Source organism: Eucyclogobius newberryi, unplaced genomic scaffold (genome assembly GCF_026437365.1).
Source record: "Eucyclogobius newberryi isolate DKJ021-1_F unplaced genomic scaffold, fEucNew1.0.hap1 SCAF_13, whole genome shotgun sequence".
Classification (NCBI taxonomy): domain Eukaryota; kingdom Metazoa; phylum Chordata; class Actinopteri; order Gobiiformes; family Gobiidae; genus Eucyclogobius; species Eucyclogobius newberryi.
The window spans coordinates 26,588,973-26,603,942 of NW_027315757.1; the positions used below are offsets into that span (position 1 = coordinate 26,588,973).

Here is a 14,970-nt window from a genome sequence, read left to right on the forward strand (position 1 = left end):
TTGCAAACTGGGCAATTCTGCAATAGTTTATCACTCAGATCGGAGAGACAGCTTTCCAAGACGAATGGCTGGATGGATGGATGTGGAGGAGAGCAGCAGCCCAGTGTTCCTGTACTGAGGAGAAGATGATGGGTGTGCACGAGGGAGTACGACCAAACTGGCACTGGTTTATGCTGACTCTCCTCACATCCATCTACTACAATCTGGAGCTAATCAATCTAAAGTTAGGGACAACGGGAATAAAGTACAGCTACAGTAAACCCAAACAGTAATTGTTCCCTGCATGGCTGAATAAAGGGATTTTACGGTTTGTTGTTAGTAAGGGCAATATTTCCACACTTCTGCCCCTTTTATTGGGACAAACACATCAAATAAATAACACATTTGCATGACAACACAGCAAATGCGTGTGTTGCTCTTAACAGGGCACACTGTGGACTGTTAAATCCATTTAAGGTGTCCCTTTCTCACACAAATACATGCAAAGCTGCTTGTTACCATATGACCCCGCGGGGCATTATCAAGACAAGGGTTCTTCTTCCTAAAAGTGAAAAGGTGTCACTGGTTTTGAAAACTTCTTAAGGTTTTTTTTTTTGTTGTTTAGCGATTCATTTAAGGGTCATCTGTGAAACTTCTTTTCATTTGGATGCGAAGGCTGCCCTCCTCTCACCTCACGAGCATCAAGCCTCATTTTCATCTAAATAAGAATCGATCTCTCCTGCTGGGCTCCATCCTCCCTTTACTCACAACTCGCATGGTCATAACCCCACTTGTCTTCTCTTCTAGCTGGTCCCTGTAGCCTCTGGTTGGAAGCATCTCAAAATCTCCAAAATATTCAAATCATAATAAGCAGTATGTGTTTCATTTTCATACCTATGACGCTTTCAAATTGTAATTGTGTGAGGTTGATCATTAAAATAGTTGTAAAACCAGAAAGTTATTTTTCCCCTTCTCTTTTCATTGTCCATCAGTTGCCTTTTTCTGATGGTGTGCAGATGTAAATCACTAGCAGTGTTTTTTTTTATTATAACACTGACACTTGATACTGGCATCTGCAGCTGTAAAACACCAGGGGGAACAAACGGTGTATCAATATATATGTGTGTGAATGGTTCCACAAAAGAGGCAGAAATGATAGCAAACAAAGCTTTTGAGTGACTGGTACAATGTCAAAGCTTCGTTCTGCATCAGTGCTCCAGCCAAACGCGAGATGGGGGTGAGTCACAGTGGGGGAGGGGCCACCAGCTCTTCAATGGTCAAGGGACACCGATGAAGTGAAATAGATGAGACACACAAAAAAAAAGAAAGAAAAAAACTGTGACTGAAAGATGGGCTGTGAATTAAATGAAGGCTATACCTGTGCATTAAAATATGTTATGCACCGGTTTTATTTGTGATAAGCTGGTGTGAACTATGAACATATGGTTAAAAATTGGGTAAGATTGGGTAATACAACACTTGGGTAACATAAAAAAAAAAAATGAATACGTTATTAAAAGTCAAATTGTATGATTGGCAATTTTAATTTAATATGACGCATGTGGTTACTGATTATAGGAGCTACATTTCGTGACATTTCCGTAGTTTAATTTTGTTACTTGTAAAAAAAATGTGTAATTTCATAAACATGAACTTTCAGGTTGATGGAAATATTGTTTAGTTGTTTAAAAGAGAAAAAAAAAGAAAAAAGGGAAAAAAATCTGTAAAGGCCACCAAGGCTCTTCATTGTTTGTATAGCCAACAGCTGCCCCCTGGTGTTGATCACGGACATTACCAGCACAAAGAAAGCAAAAAATACCCATATGGACATAAACACAGGAGTTTTATTTTACAGATTAAAAAAAATACAAGGTAAAAATAGTGTGAAGTATATAATTATGGTCGCACGGATGTCAGAGAGCCATGGAGCTGTGGTCCATTGATTATTGATTTGTGTCTATTGCGCTGCAGAGGCCAAAGGTTGTGTGATTAGGTTCTTGACCAGGTCAGAGGAAAGCTCCAGCAAGCCAGATTCTGCAGCTGTTAAACATTATAAACAATAATTGTGTATATAGACATATTTACAGACAATGTTTTAAATTATTTAAAGTATTTACCCAATTGTCCACTGGTCTCTTTCACCACCAACTGTGATTGATCTCTGACAGAAAGAAGATTATTAACCATTTTGCACTGAGTGTCCATCTGCGGATGAAAACACACAACAGTATTAAATACAAATAAGCACATGCTTTTCTTTCACTAGTGTTACATAAGTCTTAAGGTGTTACAATGAGGGCCATGGTCTGAAGCCTGGGTTGCTGTCTGCTGAGGACAAGGTTATAGTTGGGTTTGCTCTTGATGACTTGATATTGAGATGACCGAGCCAGGGATGCAGAGTCAAGTGTGAGACCATTTTCTTGAACTTTTTGTACTTTCCTAAAACAAATCATAAATGTTAGCCATGTAAATACTACATTTTGACAACTGTTTTATCAACTCCTGAACCCATTCAAAGGGTTTAAGTGTGCAACATTTTTGTGCAATTAAATTGGTGGTGTTTTAGTTGCATTGTCTAGTCAGTCTAGACAGTTAATCTACAACTTTGTGTTCTAAAAGTGTCTGCTGCTGCCAATGGCCACAGCATTCCAAGAGGCCAATGACATTACACGCTTCTCGCCAAGTGTTTATTCCTGTCTGATAAATAAGGCAGTTCCTCATACTTCAACGCATATTATGCAGGATCAGACCAGGACTTGGCTCACTTCAGACACGGTTCTGTTTTTTCCAACATAACATTTTCAACATTAAGCAAATCAGCAGGTCTGAATTGACTAGGGCATGGACATATGACCCAAGTGTATGTCACAATATAAATGAAAAGTTACAATATGGGCAAAAATATACAGCACTCATCATCGCACTTGGTTGTATCCTTTACCTTTCCAAGTGCTGTGCTTTTTCCTTGTGTTTATTCAGCAATGTTTCCCAAGATTCTTTTTCCATCTCAAGTCTGAATTACAAAAAATATTTTGTTAGTTACTATGCAAAAAAAAAAAAAACATCCTTTCCTTATGTGTGTACAACACATAAGTAATGGTTTAATACCTGCTAATAGCCTTCTTAATGTTTTCCATGGCCTTTTCAATGGACGGATCACTTAAACTAGAAATGGAATCACAAAACATAATTAATAAATAAATAAATAATCATCTGTTAAACATGACCCATAAAATTAAACAATACACATACCAAACTGCATCGTTATTAGACTGAAATTCATTCTGTATACTTTTGCCCAGATAATCCCATTCTTTGAGCATTTGATCTACTACATATGCAGGAAAAACTAGTGATCAACACCAAATATTTGCATAAATGTCTGGAAAAGTATATACTGAGAATACAAACCTTTAATTTGAAAAGATTCCATAGACGAGTGTGCTGCTGTCTGAAGAGAGGACTGTGTTCGATCAACTGCCATCTAGATAAAAAAAAAATCAAATAGAAATTAAACATTTTGTCAAACACCCGGAATCAATACAAGCACAATATGTTGGTAAATCCTCCAGCTACATTCCTGACCAAGCTTGGTTCAAGATCTGGAGAGTAGTCCCAGCAGCCTTGAAGGATGTGTCAAATGCAGAGGACATATTTCTCTACAGGGACAACAAAGTGCACCTTAACCTTAACATCAGGTCTACCTATTGACTTTACTTTCACTATATTGAATATAAACTTCAATAACTTGAGACAAACCTTAATAGAAATTACTTGGACACAGCAGCTCACAAATAACATTAACAATTTGTAAATGATTGTTAAATGTGGCTCAGTAGCTCTATTGTGGAAAGGACAGCTACATAAAGAATGGATCTTAGGTTTCGAATTTTACTTTCTGCTTTTCTCTTGTAGTGTGGCCTGTGTAACTTATGCTAAACATTTACAACCTAAAAGAATCATTTGACATAGATTGTACACTGGATACCCATCTTGACTGCACTTTGACTTCTCTGTGACAGTATAATTTTAGTATATGATCATTCCTAATCAATATCTGTGCTCTACAGTCTTACCTTCATTGCAGCCTCCATTAACTTTTCCAGCCTTTTGTTTGGGGACAAGGATGTGCTTATGCCTCTGCAAAGAACTACACCCACCGACACACAATTCCATTAAACACATTGCAAAAGTATAGTGAATGACATGTCAACAAAGTCCGTCAATTCTCCAATCAAACTTAATAAAATACAGTCATCTGAATGTGTTGTTTAGACAAGAAATCAAATTGAATGAATTACACTAGGCAAGGATGCGAAAATGGGTGGGCCTTGAGGGGTTTTAACCATATTCTGCTTTTTAAAGGTGCACTGCAGAACGTTTAGGTGGAAGGGCTACATAATGCCTGTCCTTATGGAATTGTAATTGCCCTTGAATGTTCCACAGTATGGCATTAGGTACGATTTCTATTCTTTTTTTTCAAATGCCCTGAAAAAAAAAAACTCTTTGCATGTCCACATAAAGCAAAATTATTTCCTAGCAGACAGAAAGTTCCATAATGCACTTTCAAAATAATATGTCAGAGGCAGTTCTCACCCCGATAAGGATTAGGGAGGGCAGGGAGAGAGCGGCGGGTAATTGTGGCTCTTCTCCAGGACTTCCGTCTTTCCGGAGGACTTGAACATGTTTCTGATTCTGTGTTTTCACTCTCCAGCTCTTGTGTATCAGTCTCTGGCCGTGTGTCAGTCTCTGGCCGTGCACCGGGCTCTGGGGAGGGGACATCGGTGCGCGGAGATTTGGGCGGAGGAGCGATGTTTTCGGAGGAACATCTTTTGATTGTTTGTGTGGTTGTTTGGACCTAAACAAAGAACCAAACGCTGATAATACAAATAACACCGTATTTTTCTTATAGCGTCTATATCTTACCTCCTCTTTCTGCAGATCTACGACGCTTGCTCCACTGGGGGGGAAACACAATTCACTTTCTTTAGTCCGTGTCAGAATCAATAACTCCATTATATAAATTGTGTGCTATCTGAAGCAATCTACATGCTGTTATAAACCGTATTCATTTTTCATAGTTACGAATCCAATTCACCCATATTCTTACTGAAATACAAACCTGTCCACTGCCGATTCCGAATGTATCTCCGCCATTTTTGTTTGAAATAATTACGTCACAACGCGCTCGATTCACAAAGTGATGCACCATGGGAAACGTAGTACCAAGAGCTTTCTTCTTCTTGGCTGGGCTTTCCGTCATATTTTAAAGAAAAGTGATGAACACGTCTCAAAACTTTTGCTATGACGTAGTCTTCACTGCAAGGCCATAAATGACACTATAACAAAATCATATCCAAGAGATATACTGTTAATGTAAGACAGCTGTTTAAATGCAAGATGTGCAATCAGTAAAGTCACCGCCAGATGGCCACAGAGTACACATTTAATATTATATTTATTTTTTGTAAAAAATAGAAATGCAAACATTTAATGGAAAGAATTAAGCGTCAGAATAAGGATAGACAACCCAAATAAAAATGTAGTAGCTAAACGTCCTTAATTGCTGCTGTTGTTAGGCCCAACAAAAACAAGGGTTTTACCACAGTAGCTGACAAATTATTCAAACTGTAAATATTTTTAGTCAAATATTTATTTTAAGTGTATTTATATTGGGTTTGGATGTATTGACTTCATTCCTTCCATGACCTGTCAATTGGAAAAGGGTTGTTTTGCCTTTTAGTGCGGTCAAGTTATGTTATTACAAAATACATAAAAAGTCTTTTCATTTAGTTTAAGATACATTGTTTTTGTTTTTACAAAAAAAATAAGGAAAATAGGAGATAGGAATCAGTAAAGTTAAAAACACTTTGCAGTTCTTACAGAAAACTCCTTTGTGCAACCTGTGTTTCATTCTATCTGGCACACTGAATACTCAATACTGCTGTTATCGTGACAATTTAGCAGTAGGTGGACAGGAAACAAGTATAGAAAAAAAATATAACTTAATAATATTAACTATGAACGGATTTAATGAAATGACACCAAAAAATATAAAGAGGAGCCAGAATCTAATAGGGGAATGGTATGCAACGCTGTGAGTGTCCCAGCTGATTCCCAAATCCAGCATATTTCTCTTTTTTTACAGTCCGGTTACAGCAGTTGCTGTTGGCACTAAGTTCAAGAAGGCAGCCTGAGAGTTCCTTTTCCCAAGAATAACTGAAGCATACGGTCCACCAACAGAGCAGCAACAAAGTCCACGACCAGAACCTGAGCAATGATGAACTTAAACTGCAGGAAGGAAACAAGATTGGTTTAGACCATGTTATATATAATGCACAGGGTTATTGCAACAAAAACACAGTCTACAGACCTCTGGTGGAATATCCACAAGAGCAAACTGTTCATTAAATTCAGGAGAAGATCCACTCAGAAGTCCCACAATGGCCAAACCAGACAGAGCAATACTCCAGAGTAAAGGTCGGTTCTCACTAAGAGACTCCATGAAAGGGTGACCCTGTCAAAAGAAACACATGTTGACCTTGTAATAGGTCATTAAAAAAAAAAAACATTTTAGTATTAAAAATGTACCTTGTAATTAATAGCAAAGGTTGCCATCTGCATGGCCATGGACATGATGTAGACAGTGCTGTTGATTAGACTAGGCTCAAACTCTTTGTACAGATCAACAAATCGGTCCATTCTAGAAAAAATAATACACATGGTTATAAATACACAGCTGCGATTGTGAATGAAAGATTGTTTTGATTTTACCTGGGTGGACTCCTGCTCTGTGCTTCTCTGTATAGATAAACAAGACTACAGAAATGAACTGCAAACTGCAGCAACACAGTCAACACTGTGTATAGATTGAAGATGTTTGGCAATGGACGTTCTCGAGATAATGTTTTTAGAGGCTGCAACAAGACATATACACTTATTATAATGTATTTATACATACAATATAAAAGGTATTTTCCACCAAAAAACTTACCTTTGATCTAGAAATAAAAAGAAAGCATCCAGCTAACAACAGACCCTGTAGAGTGGCCTGGAAATCACTAAACTTGACCCCTTCAAGGTAGAGCACCGACTGACTGTAAGCCAGCACCAAGGCATTTAGAGCAAGGATCTTGAACATCTGTAGGGTGGTCACTAATGTGCAACGTCCTTGTTTTATAACATGGCAAACTGTAAATAACAATACATTTATAATTACAAAAAAAAAAAAAACTTAATTTTGAATTCTTAGGCGTAATACTCACTGCACTGAATTGAAGATAGTTTTGATGTGAAAGGAGCAGCGATGGATGCATCTCCGAGTTTCACCACTTGTACTTGATCCTCTTCCAGCTCTCTCAAAACTTGACTGATTCTCTCCTATAAAACAATTGTGATAAAACAACACCATAATTTTATGACTGTACCTTGAGGCCTTCAGTAAAGGTTTATAGAATTGTATACCTTTTGTGCTGCCAATTGCTCCTCTCTTTGAGCCATTACTCGCTGCCTGGCCGCTCTGGAGCTCAGTTTTGCTCCTGAACTAGCAGTTGGCGCTGGTCTGGTTTCTGGCGGTGGCGTGTCCTTTTCCCTTCCCCTTCTCTTCTTGTCAGGTATGCGTTCAGGTGCATTTGCTAATAAAGCCACACCTAAATAGGAACGCAGCAATTTATACATTGCCAAACATTTTTAAAAAGACAAAGTGTTCTTTATAATAGTTACCTATGTGGGCATGTTTTAGGGCCCCAACATCATTCGTGCCATCTCCACACATAAGCGTCACATAGCCAAGCCCCTTAAGGCTGGTGATCACAAATTCCTTAAAAAAATTTAATTGCAGTAAATATAACATTGTCAATAAATACTAGGATAAAGCTTGAATTCCATGACATACCTTCTGTTTAGGACTGACGCGAGCGAAGACTTGTATATGAGGTAACAGGGTGTGTAGTAAATGTGGCTCGCGTATTAGTCTGCTCAGACCTTCACCGGTTACACATAGATCAAATGTTTGCACAAACGAAGCAATGGAAGGAGGGGGCATTGGTATACAGACGGTGCCATCAATGGATTCCCACTGCCAATTAGCTGAAGAAGCACAATATAAAATGTGATGACTGGACAATCAAACCTATTCATATGTAAAAAAATATATATGAAAAAATAAAATAAAGCAAATTGTACCTTGTCCAGGGATCTGCTGTAGTACCAGGGTGTGTTCTTTCTGAATAAAATGTAACTCTCTTGCGACATGACATGCAGTTAAGGGATTGTCTCCAGTTATCATCACCATCTGGCAGCAAACAAAAGCAATGTTTTATTCAATTAAGGAATACAATTGTTATAGTTGAGGAAAATATGCTTGAAATATTAATTACACGATGAGAAGCCTCTTGGATCTCTTTAATGACGGCTTTACTGTCAGTCTTGAGTGGACAGGAGACGACCATAAACCCAGCAAAATGTAAATTACATTCCAGTGCATCACGCCCCATTTCTCGAACCTGTCACACACGTTCTTTTAGTCATACAAAAATATGCAAGAGATAATGGTTTTATGTAAAGGTTTGATTAAAAACCTGCTGATGACTGAGATGTCCTATCTCTTTGTAACCCAGCGCCAAGACTCTTGCCCCTTCTCGTGACATTTCTTTGTGGACTTCATCATAAGTGGCTGGACACTGTTCAAACTGTAATAACAACAGAGAATACTTTTTTATTAATTTACTGTTATGTGACGGAAAAGACTGAGAATTAAACATAATTATTACCATTGCTCTGAGGGTCTCTGGAGCTCCTTTGACAGTGGAGATGTAGCAGAGTTCAGTAGACCCTAGTTTCTCATAGGAGGCCAGGACTGACATCCTCTTCAGGGCACTGGCAAAGTGAAAGCGCTGGTGAATCTTTAGCCCTTGTGTTTTGATGCCACGAGCAAATACCTTTTCATCTAGTAAAAAGAGAATGAATAAATGTTAATAAATCCTTTTACGATATGTTAATACATTTATTGTAGAATACAAAGACGATGTTTAGTTTATGTAATACCTTTGGTTAGGGTCCAGTCGGCAGCAGTGAGCATGGCTTTTTCCAGTGGATCTCCAACTAGCTGTCCATCATCGAGAGTGACCAGGGAATGGCAAGTGGCCACCACTCGGTGCGTTTCAACAGGAATCTCTGACACTGGCATCACCTGTTTTCCCTCTCTGTTACAGATTTAAAAAAAAAACATGAATAGCACAAGTCTTTATTTATTTAAAAAATAATAATCATTTCAACATTCTACATACTTGAGCCCTGCTACTCCTCGCACCACCAGACTCTCACTGGTTAGTGTTCCAGTTTTATCAAAACAGCACACTTCAACTTTCCCAGCAAATGGTATTCTGAACGGCTCTGTACAAAACACATCTGAGAAAAAAAAAAAAGATGAACATTAGTAAACACAAAAATTATCAGTGCTCAGAGCCGAACAAAGACCTACATAGTTTAGCCAGAGCTATCAGAGATGTGTTGACTGCCAAGGACAGCTCAATGGGGAGTTCAGGTGGAACTACCGAAGTGAGGATCAGCGTGCATTCCAAAAACAGCTTGTAACGGTTTCTGCTGGCATCCTTGGTGCCTTAAAGAGATAGTGTTCAAATATTTTGAGTCATGTGGGTCCTTTTTAGTAATGTTTGATAGTGTTTTACATGGATCTTACCTTCTATCCACACATAAACAGCTGCAGCGATCGCAAACACCAGCAGAAATAAGATGAAGATAAAAGTCTCCAGGTTATTTGCTGTAACTCTTTTCACTCCAAACAGAATGGTCCGTAACAGTTTTCCCTAAAGAGACAATTGCACATATTCAAACTAATGCACTCACTGGTCCATTCAAAATGTCTAAGCTTAGAGTTTCACCTGAGATGTGTAAAATCCAGTTCTCAGTACATAGGCCACACAGCCATTGTCAACAGCTGCAAACAAGCATACAACGCAACAGCTCATATAAATAACGAACTATTCAAAAAGTAATAATGCAATGAATAAACTAGTTACGTTTGAGTCCAGCAGTAGCTTTCAAAGGTGGGCTATGCTGCACCACTTTTGTTCCTCCAGAGATTATATGCAGTCGAGAGTCATTCTGGAGATCTAAGATTCGCTCTGGATCCAAGTCCTCGATGGGTTCCTGAAAATACACACCGATTAGATCTGAAGTACATAGTTACGACACAGAACATGTGTAGTTCATCAAACCTTCATCTGGGGCACTGATTCTCCTGTTAGCATGGCCTCATCCACAATGCACCGGCCTCTCAAGAGTAGAACGTCACAGGGAACCAAATTGTCCTGCGGCGACCTCCCTGCATATAATAAATATCTAAATAATTTCACAGAGTTCAAAAGCTTTGGGGTGAATATATGCTGTACACTGACCTATTGACACTATATCACCAGGGACAAGGTCATCGCTTGAAATAGGTCTCCACTTTCTATTACGATAAACCTGTAATTAGAGATTAGAATGGAGATTTAGTTTGCATGAGATACACTCCTCATAGACACCAGATGGATTATTGCGACTGAAGTGAGCGATGGAGGTGAAACGTCACATCCAGGGATATAACGGCAGCATGCACCTGTGATTCGCTACGTTAAGATGCTCCAAGAAGTCGAACTGCGCTAGACAACCAAACTCAATTCATCTTTTGCCCAAAACCTGTCAGAGAGTCTTGTCCCAGTTTACATGCAGCTAAAAAGAACTGAATAGGTGCGAGCGGGGCCGAGGGACGTTTAGGGTCGTCAAGTATTTTAACATTAGCACCAAAACTTCATATAACCACACTTTTATCAAACATAGAAAAGTGACAATTTGCTTTTTGTTTTATAATTTGAAGACAATGTTCTGGGCATTCAATTAGAAAACTAAAATATGTCATTATAATTCATCCCGGCCCGGCCAAAACAATTTTAAGCGGTGTATTTGAATTTCAGACATGGTAGTATAAGCACATTGCTCACATGTTATTTACTCTCCATAGTGCAAGCAAACACATTGACACTCCGGTAGTTTTCACTTTCATCTTAAAGTAGTCTGCGGTGATGGGGTCGTAGTTTGTCATCTCCACTGATCTACTCGTCTAATCACATACAGCCCAGTACAGCTGAATGCCTCTCCTGCTCTGCACTGTTTACATGCAGCGGCAATACGGACTAGAAGAGGTTGGGGCCATTTGCGCCAAGTGGTTTTAGGAGAATCGATCCACTGAACCTTATTCAACGTGCCCGAGTTTACATGCACTTCGGACAATCAATTTAAAGTGGACAAGGCAATTTATCCGATTTTCCTGACTTTCTGGATTGAAGGGGAATGCTTAGTGACAGTGCTGAATCTAGTATCCAGTCCTTTAACAGATACATACCATGCTTTAAACAGAAAATAGTTTCTTACCTGAATCATGTACGGCTTGTTTCCCATGCGTCGTATCTCAGACATATTTCTCATTTGCTGCTGAACCAAAGAAGCCTCAAATGCCACCAACATGAACAACGTAAAAACGCTGTAGTACCAGTACTCATCCAGACACCAAAGCCCCACACAAAATACCTATGGATGAAAAATAAGTTTAAAACAATGTTTTTCAATACAAGTAGATGGAACTGTTGATATAGTTATACCTGAAAAACAAAGAATGGGGCAGTTGCTCTTTCTCTAAATAGCTCCAGAAAATCTGGGACCACCATCTCAGCCTTGTTGGTCCCGTAACGCTTTTCTGCTGCGCGAAGCTCCAACTCTTCTTGGTATCCACGCCAGGACTGGAAGAAGCCCATGGGATGGTTGATGGGAAATGCAACTGGGAGAAAACATTTCTTCTCCTTGTTGTCAAATGTGTAGCGGATCTTTTGAAACTCAAATGCAAGAATCTCATCCCCATTTTCATCCTGTATGAAGAAGGAATTGTGAATCAACTACAGTAGGGGCATATACTTCTCTATTGCATATTTTGTCTTAACAGATTAAGATTAGCAAATGTCTCTGATAACTTCTCATAAAAGACTGGTTCATGCACTTATCGAGGATATGACTAAAGTTTTGAACAGTACTTCAACAAACAACAATCACATCTATATGATTACATAACAATACTTTTTTGGCTGACGGTTACACTTTACTGTCATAGACTGTGAACTGTAGTGTGTGTGGATTGTAGTGTGTGTGGACAGGAACCTGCTGAAAGTGGTAGTTATTTTGGGAAACATTGATTGCATAATGTCCTTGTTTGGATAGTATACAACAAAAAGGAATTTCAACGGACCTGGTCCCGCTGCAGTGCCACAAGCTCGGCTGAACCATTGTTGGGAGTGGGTATGACCTTAGCAAGTGTGGCCTTTGTAGGGTCTGGTTCCTGTGGAGATAAAACAGGTGGCATAATTTACACATATGGAAGTATGCATTATTTTTCCACTTGGATCCAACAAACTGAGTTTAAATGGGTGAAGTATAGAATAGCTTCATATACATTGAGAATAATAAACAGGATTTCATATTTAATAATAGGCATACACACTCATCCTACATCTTTTTTGTTTACAAAATTGTGATTGCTCATTTCAAAGCTGTGTATAGAATAAGACATTTAATGTGGTTTAGTTGTATGTAATGTTACCTTTGAGCATGTGAGCCAACAGTGCGCGTGCACGGACCAATAACCGGACAGCGCGGTGAGGACGTGCGCAATCCCGATGGCCGCTAACGCCAGGAGGCCTGCCTCCGGATACTCGTTTGCACCGTACACTCCTAACCACACGTATAGCCAACCGGGATACAGCACAGCCAGGAACGGAAGGACAGTACCGTGTAGAAACCGGGGTCTTCGCCTGTACAGTGTTACCGAGCTCACCAGCTCGTCTCCAGTGGCGCTGTCATGCTGCTTATGGTTTACAGAGGGGGCCATTTGCTCCTCACCCGGTTCCAGGAGCCCGTCTGCGTCTAATCTTCCGTCTTTCTTGGCGTCGTTCATTGCTCTTTACTCACACACCGGGCCCCTCTGTCCTCCACCGCAGCACCGGCCCCTGTAGCCTCAAAAACACGCAAAACGAAGCGGTGCCAAGTCGAGCTTTCAAATTCCCTTCACTGAATCGCTCCAACTGTGATGGAGGCTTCCGCATACGTAAGCGCGTTATGGGACGCAATCGACGTAACATGGACAGCCGTTCATCTGCACATTTTGCTAATCTTTGAGTTAAACATTGTTAATATTCTCTAATGGGAAATAAACTGCGTCGGAAAATAATTTGACGATAATTTTAGAAAATACAGTTGTATTATTATATGATGTGCATATCCCTTTATTACCGTACTGTTGATGCGCGTTTGTTTTTGACAGACATTATATTGAGCCAATCGCATCAAAGCATTTCTGACGTGAATTTTGTTTTAGCCAATCCAAGAGAAAAGAGGCGTGAGCGGTAGTGAAACACACCATACCCTCACATGTAGCTGAAGGACTACTGTTTTATCTTGATTATCAGATTCCTTTGGATTTGTATTTAAGGAACGCAGAATATGTAAGGATGTCTGTTTGTAGCCTACTAAATCCTCATATTGGCTCAGACATTTGATGTAATCTATACATTTATGACATTTTTGCGTCGATGTTTATTCTAATAATTGTTGTGTTATGTATGACTTATTTTTTCCCCAGGCAGGCTGCTTTTGATATCACCACTAAATATTGCCAGAAGGAAATGGAGGCGTATGGATCTTGTGTGGCTTCAAATCCATCCTCCTGGCAGCAAACTTGCCATGATCTGAAGATAAAGGTTGCACACTGCACTTCCTCACAGTAAGAAGACCAAATATTCTCCTTGATGTTGCATAAACACAGAGAAATATCATATTATACTGATTTTACTAGTACTGTGGTCGACTTAATTTTTGGTCAACTAAAGACATGTCATGTGCATGATTAGTCGATTTAAAATGGGTTTTGGCTTTGGCAAAAGCGCTCAGGCCCAGTATGTATCTCATTGTTTTTGACCATGTATCTGTACCAAAGTGCACTTACCTTAGACCTTGAGATTACACAATTACAAATATTCATACAGAAAACAAGGCAGATTCAATTTATAATTCCCTCCCAAATTTCAAGACCTCACTCTATGCGTTCTCATTCCTGCTGGTGTCAATATAAATCTTCTAAAATCTGTAATAACTAATAAAACATTTGGTCAACCAAGACCGCATTGACTGATTCATTCAGGGTTGTCCAATTTTTTTAACCAGGGGCCATTTATTGAAATATAGGCGACTCATTCAGACTGAATTACCTGACTGTACAGGTTGGACCAAGCCGCCACATGTTTATTCTAGATTAGAATCTTAGTGATTCAAAATGGCAGCAAAGTGAACTGCCTATGATGATCTGGGACAATTAGGCAGGAAGCTTGAGGGCCAAGTTTTGGTTTGCTTGCCCCTGGATTCATTGATTAAAATGACCTTGAATTTACCATATATTTTTGTCTGAAGCCCAGTCATTCAGAAGATAAGACAAGGCTGCTCCAATGAGTTTGTGGACTTTGAGAAGTGTCTCCGAGAGAACCAGGACAGAGCTACCTCATGTTCCCCTCATGTGGCACGATTTCTAGCATGTGCAGAGACGGTAGACCTCAGTCACAACGGTAAGTCCTTTTCAATCAAGACAAGCTGTAGGAATGAGCAAGATTTCAAAGTTCATGTACAAATTTTATTTTTGTATTTTCTTCTTTTTAATTGAATTTTCAGAGACAAGTGCCGTGCCCCAGTCATCATAGTAAACTTCTTTCTGTTTCGACATCATGGAAGAAAGAAAGGACATTTTCTGACGGTCAAAAAGTGTTTTTTGTAGAATATTTATTGTCGATGATAACAGCAATAATAAATGACAAACCGGATTTGTTAACTAGTTTCCTAGTTGTCTGTATAAAGGTCATAAAGAGCTCGAGATCTGACGCCTGTCTTTGGCTAGAC

General features: G+C 39.3%; 3 protein-coding genes across 4 annotated transcripts; 1 reads left to right on the forward strand and 2 right to left on the reverse strand.

Moving 5' to 3' along the window:
- Positions 1-1,871: 1,871 nt before the first annotated feature.
- dsn1 (DSN1 component of MIS12 kinetochore complex) lies at positions 1,872-5,136 on the reverse strand. The gene is made up of 11 exons (XM_072443850.1): positions 5,102-5,136; positions 4,906-4,939; positions 4,576-4,837; positions 4,056-4,129; positions 3,391-3,463; positions 3,232-3,310; positions 3,088-3,138; positions 2,921-2,992; positions 2,271-2,418; positions 2,097-2,184; positions 1,872-2,019 (listed from the first exon to the last, which is right to left on the reverse strand). The coding sequence occupies exons 1-11, from the start codon at positions 5,134-5,136 to the stop codon at positions 1,937-1,939; spliced, it is 999 nt and encodes a 332-aa protein (XP_072299951.1). The 3' UTR covers positions 1,872-1,936.
- Positions 5,137-5,433: 297 nt separating this feature from the next.
- On the reverse strand, positions 5,434-12,982 carry atp13a1 (ATPase 13A1). Its single transcript, XM_072443097.1, has 25 exons — positions 12,629-12,982; positions 12,278-12,367; positions 11,640-11,903; positions 11,413-11,568; positions 10,398-10,467; positions 10,218-10,324; positions 10,020-10,149; positions 9,882-9,937; positions 9,680-9,806; positions 9,461-9,598; positions 9,267-9,387; positions 9,025-9,182; positions 8,751-8,926; positions 8,559-8,669; positions 8,358-8,483; positions 8,164-8,272; positions 7,874-8,067; positions 7,702-7,798; positions 7,444-7,628; positions 7,245-7,359; positions 6,974-7,170; positions 6,754-6,896; positions 6,571-6,682; positions 6,353-6,496; positions 5,434-6,270 (listed from the first exon to the last, which is right to left on the reverse strand). Exons 1-25 carry the CDS (start codon positions 12,980-12,982, stop codon positions 6,160-6,162), a joined length of 3,591 nt encoding a protein of 1,196 aa, XP_072299198.1. The 3' UTR covers positions 5,434-6,159.
- A 62-nt stretch (positions 12,983-13,044) lies between these two features.
- LOC140358331 (coiled-coil-helix-coiled-coil-helix domain-containing protein 5) lies at positions 13,045-14,898 on the forward strand. Of its 2 annotated transcripts, none has more exons than XM_072443100.1 (4): positions 13,045-13,132; positions 13,671-13,807; positions 14,491-14,642; positions 14,746-14,898. In XM_072443100.1, exons 1-4 carry the CDS (start codon positions 13,115-13,117, stop codon positions 14,772-14,774), a joined length of 336 nt encoding a protein of 111 aa, XP_072299201.1. In that variant the 5' UTR covers positions 13,045-13,114; the 3' UTR covers positions 14,775-14,898. The 2 variants fall into 2 exon arrangements, with proteins under 2 accessions (XP_072299201.1, XP_072299202.1); XM_072443101.1 differs by lacking the exon at positions 13,045-13,132 and adding an exon at positions 13,420-13,529 and having other exon boundaries at positions 13,667-13,807.
- Positions 14,899-14,970: the final 72 nt, after the last annotated feature.